Genomic DNA, 13772 nt, shown 5'->3' on the forward strand with positions numbered 1-13772 from the left:
GCAGAAGTATTCACATTTGTTACCAGCTGGGTGGAAGGCAGGTCAGCAAACAGCAAATAGCCATTAGATGTTTATAATCTGCCCAGAATTTTAAAGAATACCATGCCTTAGATCACAGAGCAGCACACAGGTCCACACAGACATCCACAGGGTAATGTTTCTTCAGAGAGAACAATTGTTTGATTTCTCATTTGAAGGTTGACTCCTTCTTAGATCTATCAAAAGCTTCTCTTGCTTTTTAATGCAAACACCAGCAGTATATCTTTTAGGGTTTGTATGCTCTATTAAGAAAAATTCTAGCTGACTATTACTTTTTAATCTACATTCACATGAAAGCAACATAATTGGCAATTCTAAAAGTTTATGATGTTTTGAAAGAGAAGAAAAATATGAGAAAAGTCTTTTAAATGCTGAAAATTAGAACTTTAATTATAAAGTTATTAATTTCTTCATATTTTTTTCCATTCAAAATATAGTAGATTTACACCATCAGTGTATTAATAGCTTTGGTAAATACAAACATTATAGTCAGCTTTAACATAAAATCAGCAGTAAGCTTTGGATGCTCTTTTTCTTCTATTCTTTTCATAGCAATGCTGCAATCCAAATAGACTTTAGTACAACATATCAGATACCTTCCATCATACATACAGTTTGAAACAACAGAAAACGTGTAAAGGCAAGAAGTTATGCTGCAAGATCAGCACTTATAAAGATTGTATTTTAATTTATTGTGTTTCTTTCTGGAATGTGTGGAAATGCATTTTTTTTTGCAGGAAGGATAAATATGATCAATAACATGCTTGTCCCACTGAATGCAGTGGGATTTTGTCCCATCCACACAGAATAAGGATTCTTTATTTTCTGTCATTTACAATACTACTATCTTGTATTAGAGAAGGATCTCTATTACAACAAATATCCAACTTCTTTGTAATATGGTTGGAATTTTGGCTCACCATCTATGTTTTATTTTGATATTGTTAGCTTCTTTTATTTACCCAAATTTCCAAACATCAGATGTGGGTCCATTCGTTGTTCAAGTATTTAGTATTCTGTCCTGAAGCAACTGATGCTGTGAGGTTTCTGCATTTTCTAAACATACAAAGCTTTCTTATGTGAAGAACGAGAGATTTTAGAAAATGCACTAAACAGCTTTTAATACATTTAATAGGAGTGTCTTGTTGGTATGTATGTGCCATCATTTTTTGATTGGACTTGCACATACAAGGAATCTAGACATCTCATTTAATTCAAAGAAAACATCTCATAAAATTCAAAGAAAATTGTTGTCAGCAGTTACAGTGAGCAAATACACTGATTTATCCAGACAGGAATATCTATTTTGTTTGCAGAAGAACTTCTCTCCATCCCTATTGGTATCAGATTACCGTCTCTTGTTCTGCACCTTTTTACTGATTTTCTCAGCATCTTGCCTCAGTGTTTCCTCTGTTCTGTGAGGAATTCTTGCAGGCTTTAACTAGTGCAGTCCTTTTCTGCTTATCCTGGGACTATAAATGTTTCAGCACTTTGTCTGCATTCCTTGTTGAAAGACAATAGTCCTTTTTATTTCCATATGCTGATCCCTAGATTTGATTTAAGAGAAAACCTGATGATCTGAGAAATTCCACAGTCCTATTTTAAATAGTATCCCAAAGTGATTTGGTCTTGGTATTCTAAAAACAAAAAAAATTACACATATGTATATCTCTATATGTCTCGTTTCCTTGACGAGTGTCTGCCAAAATTTTCCTCAGGTCTGTATTAATGTGCAATGGCATATTGGAACTAGGGAAATCCTGGAACAATAGAGGCCAAGCCCCAGAAAAAATGCACACCAGGTCCATGGTCTGGTTGGCCAGATACACAATTGGGACTGACTTCTTTTGGACAGAATTACTCTGCTGAGCTGTAATGATGCTTCAGAGGCTGAGATAGGCAAGCAGTCATTTTTGTGCAGGGGAGGACTGTCAGTTATGCTCATAAAGTTAGAAGAAATTGAGCTTGAGATGCTAAGACAGAATGTCAGAATATTGAATCTGTGAAAACTTTTTTCAAAGACTGACAAAAAGAAATGGTTTAAAAGAGATTAATTTCCCTTTGCAAGGGATTATTTTTATCAGTGAAAGAATTTGAAAGCTTCATGAACCTACTCTTAAAGCTCACTAATGTCACCAGAAATACTATGTTTAATTTTTGTCATTTTCATATATCTTAAAAAAATATTGTGTGTTCCTACAGGATCATGTTTATTTTCTGTCTGCCAGCTTCAGCATATATTGGTCATTTTGGTGCACTGCTTTCCCATACACCATTGAAAAATTACTTACTTATACTTGTAAATATGGACCTATGATTTCCTATGCAAAGTGGGATTCAACAAGTTTTCACAGGGCATTAACGCATGGGGACAAAATCAAGCGGCTTGAGGGATCATCATAATGATGCATTGTTTAGGGAGAAACATTGGAGATGGTCACTGGAGATTTATAGCACTAAGTTTAACAACGACAGAACTTACAGTGCTATTTTTAGACCTGTTGTCTGTAAAAATGTGGCATATGTGATTACTCTGTAAATCTGTCTCAGGTCAGATGGTCATGTTTGCTCAAATTTGGTATAGGATTGGCAATCCAAATCTAAAACCTTTTTGAAAAATTTTATTGGCTAGCATAGATGGTCAGAGCAACTTCATAGATAAAAATAGGTAAATAAATACATAAGTAAATGGCTAATCTTTTGCCATGTGAAGGTAGTAGATATCCAGATGGGAGCTGAGGGAGTGCAAGCAAGAACAGCAGCCACAGCTGAGAAGATGAAGCATCAAAGAGCTGCAGGACAGCAGGCCACAGCATTAGGGGGACCCCACATAAAAGTATGTGGGGGAAGAAGAATCTGTTTCATTAATTATTCTATTCAGGAAGCAAATGGTAAAAATCATTTAACCATCAATGATGAAAAGCTACGGCTGCCAACTGAGATGTCTCAGCATTGCACACAATGTTTGTTTTAGCACAGCATGCTGCTTGCAGAAGGATGTTTTGCTAATTAGTTATAAAAGTTATAGGAAGTTTTTAACTCATTCTTTTTACAACTAAATTGAATGACTCAAGACATTGAGTAGAGTTATTGTATGAGTAAAAAACAGCAGGATGAGGCCATTAGAATGTGCCAGTCACCTGATATCATGAGATTGCTTCATTACAAAGCAAAGTTTTTCCTGAAGAAAACAAAGAAACAGAAAATCTCCTCAAACCATTTCTTCTCTCTGTTGAGTGTGCTTTAGTAATTTCTAAATACACAAGGTCCTGAAACCTAGAAGGACACAGTAAAGAAATAAATTCACTGAAACCACAGCTCATGATAGAAGTGCTGCTGCCCAACTATTCTAAGTGGCTTGTTACCAACAGGGACACTGTTCCTGAATGCTTGGACTGTTTGTCAGCCTAGATAAATAGGGAAAATGGGATAAAGATTGTTAATTAATCTACAAAGAAGAGATATAGTCAGAGACCAGAAGTTGCATTCAGTTGAGATTTAAGGGAAGCAATGACACAAAGTCTGAAGTTGACTGAACTGGTAAGAATTGGCTGAGCTCCTCTGAGCTCATGCTATACCACCAGAAAATCTGGCCTCTACGACTCCAGTGTGGCACTTTGTCTAAGTCTACCTCATAATTAAAAAACTCACACCCATGCCAAAAGAAACACTAAGTCAAGTTCCCGTGTGTAACAGGTACAACACAGATGTCTAATTAAGCTCAACTTGCAAAAGCCAGAATTTCATGACTGAGGAGAGAGGCACAAATTTATTCTCTATGTCCATCACACTTTTCTGTAAAATTAATTTTCTTTAACAGTTATAATAATGTTTCATGTTCTGAGTGTATGAAAGGGGACAAAAGGCTGGTAGTCCTCTATAGGTACTGCTAGGGCTGGAGGAAAGTTCTTTGGTCTTCCCACACTTTGTGTGGGAGATGCAGCAGAGCTCAAGTCACCCCAGTTATCTTTTTCTCAGAGGAAATATTTACATTTTTATTGAACTGGAGGATCAGGGATCTTCAGTTTTATAAACTCAGTCTTACAGTTAAGATCAGTGATTTTTTTCTAACACTTGTCCTAGAGAAATAAAATAGTGCCTGTTTCAAAAGTAGTAAAATTATTAAAATATTAATGGGTATAAGAAGGAGACAGGTGCATAATATCAAAATATTTGACCTCTGTGTTTTGTACATTTTATATTGCACTAGCCACAGACTACAATATGGTTCTGCAATGGTGTTACAGAAAGTATCTTAAGCATTTAATAAATTTGGCATGAGTTACACATTCTTTGGTTAAAATGCTAACACATGTGGATTTAAGATTCAAAATGAAAGGTATTGGGATTCTAAAAATAATTCAGAGTCCATCTTCTTCAAGTACTGGCAAAAGACTGAGATTGTGATTGAAAGACAAAAATACCTTGTTTCTTCAGCTGGGTTCTCAGAATCTTACCTTGCTCAGACCTCTTACAGCATTTTTGAGGCCAGGGTCAGTAACGAACACCAGAGTCCAGGAGCTTTCCAAGCTTTCGTGCCAAGAAGTGAGCACAAGTGATCAGCAATAGTGTCTTGAAAGCACAGCTGTAGATGACTTTATATATATGTACACGCATATATAGATCAAAGCACAGGAAAAAATATATCGACTTGAGTAGAGCTCATCAGTATCTTGTTTGTTATCTTGCATTTCTCCACCTCTATTTTCAGTAGTCCAGGGCACCATGACAGCTGTGGATGAGCAGGTGCAGAGAACAATTATCCTATTTCTGGAGGTAATTGTGGGCTTCAATTAGGAAGCCAACTTACTGGGGTAACGAAACTCATCACCGTTGATTCTTAAGTGAGGAATATCTTTTCATGTGACCCACCATGAATAATCTATTTATTTATGTATTTATTTATTTATTTATTTATAATAAAGCATTGATGGCAGTGTAATTCTCTGGTCTAGCACACTGCAAAGGATACACAGAAGCCATACAGAGCGAGAAATAAAGCCAGTGGGATGCAGATGAACAAGCTTCTTTATAGTGACAATTATAAGGTTGCATTTGTGAAAGATGTACTCATATCTGCTCCAGAACTGAATTCCTCTCCCTGCAAAAATCTACAGTCCTGTTGGTGGGCACTCAGAGAATTTTCTAATGCAAAATAAATAAATAAATATTCAGGCAAAAATATCTTACATGAAAAAAAATGTAGCTGAGCTCCATTGTTTCAAAGGGCCTGCTCAAACCAGGATGCTTTACCTTTTAATATCTACCTATTTATGCATGTGTGCAGAAAAGCTACAGACTAATTGGAATCATATTTGTACATCTACTGACTATTTGGTATACTATATTGTAAATTCCAACATCTTGCAGTTCTCAAGCTGCCATGCAGAGAAAGTCAGTAATAAATCCTTCACTCTTACCTTTTCCATGTTTTCCAAGAGGTTTATTTCTTTGAATTGTCTTTGATTTTTATATATATATAAAATTCAAATATAAAAAAAGAAATCCCAGGGTAAATCCCCCCAAAAATCCAACATAAACTCCCCTGTGCCAATAAAAATGCACATTTAAGGGGATGGAGGGGGATGTCTGGGCTATAGATTTATATTTTTTCGAGCTAGATCACTTTTATCTAGTTTAATGTTTGTTCTATTACCATTTGAAATTCAATTTCAGGTAGTTCTTCATCATATCAGAATAGGATGCATCATTAACTCTAAGAGGATGTTTTCATTTGGCATCTGCTATTTTCACCAAATGTCAAGGCTTGACATTTGCTACCTTTATCTGGTTTTGGTGTATCACTCATACTGAGATTTTGTTTCTTCTTATCTGATATTGATTTCAACTGTGACCAGCTGTGTTGCTAATAAAATCAACAGGCAAGTATCTGGCATTTAGTTCTTCACTGCTAGAGGAAAAGAAACAACCCAGTGACAAAAAAAAGCAGATAGATACTTTTCAATTAGGATGCTCGCCTGTATCCTCATATTAACCATCTCTTAGTACTTCTGTTGCTGTTATACTTCTGACTGATTCCCTTGAGGAAGTCTCCATGGAAATCCTTGCCTCTCAGATGAAATATTCCTTTTTGCTCTCATCCACTGCCTCCTGGAGAGCGGGGTCGTTTTTCAAAGCGGCATCGGCGCTTTCGGCAAACTCGGTTCCTTTGGCCTCGTTGGTGTGGTAGGTGCCCTTGTGCCTGTACATGTACCTCACCATCACCACCAGCAGGCAAATGAGGATGAATACCACGGCAGCAATCACACCTAGAGGAAAGAGACCACTTAAATGCATCACCAGTGATAAAATACAAGAAGTGTCTCACAGCCAGACATCATGACCTGAGTTGCTGGGTAGGGAAAAGCCCATGTGTCATAAGAGGTTTGCATGTTGCAGTGGCCAGAGTCAGAACACACTGCAAAAAACAAGATGGGATGTAGATACTGCAGGAATACCAGAAAAATTCTCACTGCCTTTCTTTTAAATGAGTGGCTTGATTTGATTGAACATATTGGAGCTAAAAGTTCATTACAAAATGAGGAGAAATAAAAGAACATAAAGGAAAAGCAATAGGTTTCTTTCACCCTTCTGGTAACGTACACCAGAGGTGGGGGGTGTTGCAGACAACCCAACCCTGCCTTCTCAAGTGTTCTCAATTTCAGGAAATGTTCAGGGTACAGAGTATTTCATAGGGGACATTCAACAAATAGCAGGAGCTGTGTGGCTCTGGAACTGCTCTGTATTTGCAAGCTGCCATTTCATTCTGTGCTCTAATTAGGAAAGTTTGATTGTAATGAATGTGAAAGTGACACCTGGCAGAAGGAAGGGGCTCTGGGTAGATCTTTCTTGTCTCCTGGACTAAGGCTAATTTCCAGCTATGTGTTGACTGGACAAAAATTTCTATAGATGACCTCAATGTGTGTAGGACTAAATGGTGAATGGAAACATTCCTAGTGAAAGAAAGTAAATTCATGATCCTTTTCCATTGTGAAAAGTAGAAGTCCATAAAAGAGACAAGTGCACATCAAGTCCATTCTTAATAAACCTACAAAGTCTATCCCTTTCCTTCCAGATCAAATTATTGATTTAAAAATTCTGAAAAAAATTAAGTATTTTGAAGTTTATTCTACTTGTGTGACTTTTACAATTTTTTAAACATGATTTTTTGTATGGATCCAGGATGTGCTTATAAACGTTTTTGCTGTGATTCTGTATGAGTACATGATACTGAGCTGATGCTATATTCATATGAACCCAGGAATAAGCCAAATATGAAAGAAATACACAATAAAAAGAACTTGAACAGAACATCCCTAGGGCTTTCTCTGCTGTCAGTGAAGGGGACGTGTGTGGGAGCTAATTTCTTCTAGAAGGGAATTTTATGTTTGTCGGAAGAATTGCTCCCTGGAAATGCCTACTACTCTGCAGAGACAATGAGGGGAAGGTGGAGAGTACCTCTTTTCTGCATCTTATATTCAAGATAAGTGGCAAGTGTATCTCCAAAGCTTTAAATTTACCAGCATCAGTAAACTGAGTTACTGATGCTGGTCAACTGAGTAAACCCTACTGGCATAAAAACGCAGGAATAGACAGAATATTAGCAGGGTAAATAAAGATTATAACTCTGTCTTTAAAGATATGCTTTAACATTATGCCCCAGATTTCATGGTGCTTGGTTCTGGAAGGTAAAGTTACTGCTAGTAGAAATGAAATCCCTTATACAAAGAACTTCAAGTTGAAAATGATATCATGGTTGCAGTGTGGGCTTCATCAATTTTTAGGACCTCAGTGGTATCCCTTGACACAAGAGGCTCTAATAGGCTTTAGATGTAGCACAATATTAATAAGCCTAGGGGACTAAGTACAAATCAATTTACCTGCTACTTGTTCATAGGAAGCTGAAATTAAAGTTACAGAGATGGGACCTGAGGGAAATATAGCAGAACCTCACCAATTTGCACTAATGATTGGTATAACCCCTTGTGAATGGCTGAAATTAGTGTGTTAGCATGGAAATGAACAAACACAATAAAAATAAAAAGACAGGTTCACTCCGTGAATGTAGCTTTGCTCATTTATTCTGACAACTGTATTTAGTTTAAATGCATGAGAGAGCTTTAATGGAACACCAGGAAATATAGTGTGGTGAATTCTGTAACAATAAAGGGTCAGCTGGTATAAGATAACATTGCTCAAATCAGAGGTGCTCCACCAGTTCTGTACTAAAGGACAAGCTTGACCCAGTGAATACTGAAGGAAATCAGAGACTGACTTTTCTGTTGGATTGTTTGGTATTTTGTCCTAAAATGGGGAATGGATGAGGGTGGTACTGCTCAGTATATGGTTTGTGCTCATTATCTCATCTTGTTATCTTGCCAATAGCCCCTCTGGGAGCAGATTTCCCACTGGCCTAATTAACTCTAATTGTGCCATTCCTGTTGTCTTGTCAGCGAAGTAGGGGTTTTGCAAAATGCAAGAAATCAACAAACCTGCTGTTTTAATTCTTACGGTGCTGCTTAGTACGGTCTGCTACTCACCTCCAATAACAGCCACATCTGCTCCAGCTGTGGGGCTCTCCACTTCTCCATCTATAAATAGAATAGAATACAAAAAAGTTAATTATAAAAAAGAAATTGGATCATATGGAGGAGCACTGACTGTACTGGCAGTTTTGTATTATTTTAACCTGTGAAACTTGGAACTTAATCAATATCTCTTGTTAGCAAAAGACATTTATGAAACTTCACATTAGAGTTAGCCTTACTGTAACAGTTTTCTGCCATCATAACACTGGAAAAGAAATAGCTAGCACATTATGCAAACTATCATGGCCCCCAGGGAAACACCTACTGTGTATTATGAGCACTTATCTGTAACATCCTCCAGTGAATGCTTAAATTAAGAGCATTTAGGTACTGTGATTCCTCTCAGAAAGGTAGTTTTAGGAAAAAAAAAGGTTGACATCTATTTATTTTCCCATTTATGGCTCTTCAGAGCATGGTCTGGATCTTGATTTGGTGCAAATTAATATGTATATATTGATTTCAATTAATATTTATTTATCTGCTATGTCCTGTTTTTAATCTTTGCATTTGTTTTCTTTTCAGCTTACATTTGAAATCACAGCAAGTCTCTCATGTGTGTGGTATAAAACACAGTCTCCACTTAGAGTAAGTCTGAATTCAGTGCTGATAAATCAAATAACAACACTTGCATTATAATTTATTTAAAATTTTATTTAAAATTTCCCTTTGGTAAATGTAGTACATAGAAAAGCTCTCCGGAAAACATAAAAATGTAACTCCAAATCCTTCTATAAACTCAAGAGTGACACTACGGCTGATACCTGGGATGCCTTTTGCTATATCTGTATATATGATTCAAGGACAAAACACTATCAGCAGTTTTCTCCTTGCTCATGTCTAGTCTCTAACATTGGTTTGCAACAAACTGAGGGGAGCTGAGATTCAAAGGATCCACCTCTTTGCAAACATGGGAGGTGCTTTTTTTAGAAAGTAAGAGTGCTTTTCTCTCCCCTAGAGATCCTTCCCATCTATATACTGATGGGAAGATTGAGCACATCTCCTGTAATTTAAAAACTCTTATTATGTTTATGTCTATTCAAAACCCACGTGCTGAGAAGAGATTAATTACCTCAAGGTCAAAAATGCTCTGTATTTCCTTACACACCAAATACACGTTGCATGCCAAAAAAGCAGGCTCCTCTACAGCAATCAAACACTTGAAGGTGTGAATTCCAAAGTGCTTCCCAAGCCACACAGCTTGCTGCCAAACATTAATTCCAGATCAAATTATTATCCCCTTAATTAAAAAAAGGTTTATGAGTAACTCTCTGCTCATACCTGGCATTCTTAGGTGCCTCTCAGATTCAGATAACAAGCAGGTGCCTTATCTCTAGGACTTGCCATCACAGTGCTTTTGGATAATGGATTACAGTATCATCACTTTGCAGAAAAGTTCATTTCCATCTCTCTAGGTTTGCAACAGAATGCAGGACTCATCTTGAGCTGTGGTAGAGCTGGCACTGATTTGCTAAGCTGGCAGTGCTGTGCCCTTCAGCTGACACCGTGATGGCTTCTCTCACCACAGCTCCCATTTTACTACAAGAACCAGGGCCTGACTCCTCCTCTGTGTGTCTCCTTTTGACCACAGAACAGGTTTGCAGTCCTCCCAGACAGCCTTTTGCTGCATCAGTCGGAGTGCCAGAACATTGCAGCTACCACCAATGACCAGACAGTCAAGGTCTGCTCCCCAGATCAGTTTTGGAGCACTGTTGATGGAGATCACAGTGGAGATCACCTTTAATCCCTGTTTCACTGTCTCTGAAATTTCACTTTGACCAAAAAGATCTATGTGATTCATGGTAATATTACAGTATTGCTAGGCAGGTGTGAAAGTACTGGCGTTGTTCAAGGTTCAAGCAGTGTCATCCTTCCTGAAATATGGCTGAGGAACACGCAAGGCATGTGTGATGGAATGAGACCATCTTCCCTGAGCAGGAGTGAAACAGCGGCTGCTGTCCAGAAGGGAATCCCTGCTTGGGCAGGACCCCCAGCATGGCCTCTCTAAAGTCATCCTGTGTGAGAAATACAGTGCATTACTGCACTACTGAGGACTGAATCTTCACTTTCTGAGGCAAAAAAGACATCCAGCTTCCTGAAGGAATTTTTAGCTCAGCAATGGCTTTGGCCTTCTTGTACCTTCTTTATTCTGCTCTTCTTTCATATGCAGAGTGCTCAGAGGTCTGTGTTTCAATAGCTGCTGTTGCACCTGTTTTGATTGTTTCCTTTTGTTTCAAGGACATCTTTTGTGTTATCTGTTGCTAAATTGTCATTGCAAAACCTCCTCTCCCTGTTATACTGGCCCTTGTCCAGCTACAATCTAGTTCTGAATGTGCTTGAACATTGTTGTTATTTACTGCCACTGGTTACCATGACACACAGAAATCAAAAGATTGTGGGGAAAAACATGTTTTTCATAAAATTTCTGGCCATCAGAATGAGTTGACCAAATCAAGAATAGAACACACAAAGCAAATTGTCTGTTGGTGGAAAGTATTTTCTAAAAGGCAGAATGATGAGAAAGAAATGCTTTTGTGTCATGACCTGAAATTCATCAAATTCCAGTTCTGCTCATAAACTTACAGATAAGGAATTTTTGCAATAACATGACAATTGCTACCTGTCTCATTCTCGTCAATCATATCCTGCTGAGAAGGCAGCAGCCAGTGAAAGTCCCAGAAATATTCCTGACTTAAATACTGCAAGCAGATCTCTGGCTCTGTGCTTCACAGGTGGTACACCAGTGCAACTGACTTGTAAGTTAACATAGCCATTGGTGACTTATTTCTGCTAAATTTGTTGGTGAATTTGTTAAACTACCTCCTTCAGGTGCAATTTTCCAATAAAACTTGATTTTTATTTTAGTAGTTCCACACCACCCCCACCCCCAATTTTAATCTATCCCCTTTCATTTTGGCTAAGGAAGGAACACTTGTTTGAAGCAGGCAGGTCCAGCAGTGAAAATTTTTGCTTGAGGTTCAGCACTCTCCTATTCTCATGATGCACTTTTCAGACAGTTGTAATTATTTCTTTTGTTCTATAAATTGCAAATCTGAACCACTAAAAGCCATAAATCAGTTCCTGTCCCAAAATTCTGATATTTGCTTTAATTTTTTTTATTTTTTTTTTTATATCTGAGCTTCATTCAAGTAGATCTTTCCAGTTCTTCTTTACAATGCCAAGACTAAAAGTTCTTTGTAGATGGAAAGTGAGGTTTTGACATGATTTTGTGACACCAGAGAACAGGTCTTTAAGGCAAACACAAAGTATAATGGCAGTCCTGATAAAGATGCAAGACTTATCAGTGAGCTACTCTAGAAGCCTAGCTATGTTAAGACATTCCAACTGACAAGCTGTTCCATTTATATGGTGGTGGGAAAGGGCATATTCATCCCAAATACTTTCTCCCACTCAGCATAGAAAGCTGAGAGTTTAGATTTTGCTCCTTGCAGGAAACAATACTTTGTGATCCTATGGCTACTGTCAGTGACACATGGAATAAACTTGTAGAAAGCTTCAGGCTTTCTAATTTTCAGGCATCATTTTTGCCTGCTAAATTAGTTTCTAGAAAAAAAAATCCAGTATTTTTACTCTTGGTGGTTCTGCATTTAGGATCTTAGTCAACAATTTAAGCACCTACACGTTTGATTGCTATGGATTTACACATGGGAAAAGGATGAAAGGAAAACCAGACCTGCAAAGGGATCCCCATTTGGCACATGTGACAGGAATGCGTGGGAACGACCCTACAGGATAGATCTAATCTACTGGTGTGAACTGCCAAATCTCACTGTGCAATCCACAAGGGCAATTTGATGGTATAACTGTAAACCTTACCCCAAACTTCTCAAGGCCTCTCCAATTTCTGGAAGATAAAGTTCCAGACTAAAGCTGGTAGCGTTGAGTAGAGAATGAAAAGCCTGAGATTACAACTCACATTGTCATGGTTCCCATGCAGTTGTGGGTGATCCTGCATTTTGGAGTTTGTCAGGCTGAGTGAATATACAGATACCTGTGTGATAAGCAGCTCTGACAACACAGGTTTCAAACCCACTCGACAGCAGTCAGGCAGCAATGCCCCTGCTCCAGTCTTTCAGGATCTTCCTACCCACAAGCTTGTGCTTTTGAGTCTTAACAACCCCAGCATCTCTTATCACGATGCTCCCTTGCTGACTGCTAGGTTACAATCTCAGACAAAGCCTTGGCTGCTAAATTACACTCAAGTAGGTCTTTAAGTGCTTTCTTGCACAAGCCATTCTCTCTCTTGATGTCTCTCTTGATCTCTCTTATGCAATGATGATCTCATTGCATAAGAAGTGGTTGAAATTCATTCAATCCATGTGAATGATGGTTGAACTCCTCAAGGCAGTCATTTCCTTCTCAGGGCTTTCCTAGGCATGCAGGCTAGGAAGATTTCATCTTGAATCAACTCACCTAATTACTTTATGAAAATCTGCTGCTAATGGGAATTTCCAGGTGAGGAAGAACCCACTCTTATCTCAGTGTATCCAGGGATCTGCTTTGCAGAACCACCCCAAATACTGAGTTGTTGCAGGCAGTAGTGTGTAAGCAGTCTCTATCTGTAAGATACCTGAAAGGTGTCTTTAGAATTCAGCTATTAAATGTTTAATGGTTTTGTATTAAACATTTCTACTATCTATCCATGCATGTCCAGTAAACAAGGGAGATGTTCAAACTGAATGATGGTTCATGAATTCAGTTCATGGTTCAGGCCAGATAGAGATGGAACTCAGAGGAGGGTTTCACCTCAGTATTGATTGTTCTTTCTTCCATACTTTTGAAAGAGAATTTTGGTTATAACAAGATGAATGAAATACAGTTTACTCAGTAATAGAGTCTAGTAAATTTTTGTCTATTTTTTGGCTTGTATCAATTGACCTAGCACAACATACAATACTAATCTTGCCTTATTTTCAAAAAGTTGTAATTTAAAAATAAGACTGGCTTTTTTATGTAAAGAACTTAGGTGAGGTTCTAATTGCCTTCCACTCAGAATGATACTAAAGTATTTGATAGGGTTCAGTAAAACATTATAAACTTCTGAAAGCACTGAGGAGTATATGGAGTCTACTGGGCAGCTTTTGCAGCTGTTAAAAACCTTTTCTATAACTACTGCAATTTAATTTT

The 13772-nt window shown here is 37.8% G+C and overlaps 1 protein-coding gene across 1 annotated transcript in view; it reads right to left on the reverse strand.

Moving 5' to 3' along the window:
• Positions 1-401: 401 nt before the first annotated feature.
• The window catches only part of GYPC (glycophorin C (Gerbich blood group)), a 33400-nt gene continuing 20029 nt past the window's right edge, over positions 402-13772 (reverse strand). Inside the window, exons 2-3 of the mRNA XM_053947470.1 lie at positions 8580-8630; positions 402-6308 (exon numbers count right to left, since the gene is read on the reverse strand). Coding sequence (XP_053803445.1) covers positions 6112-6308; positions 8580-8630 — 248 coding nt within the window. The 3' untranslated portion in view covers positions 402-6111. The remainder of the gene's footprint in view (positions 6309-8579; positions 8631-13772) is intronic.

This window comes from Vidua chalybeata, chromosome 7, assembly GCF_026979565.1.
Source record: "Vidua chalybeata isolate OUT-0048 chromosome 7, bVidCha1 merged haplotype, whole genome shotgun sequence".
Classification (NCBI taxonomy): domain Eukaryota; kingdom Metazoa; phylum Chordata; class Aves; order Passeriformes; family Viduidae; genus Vidua; species Vidua chalybeata.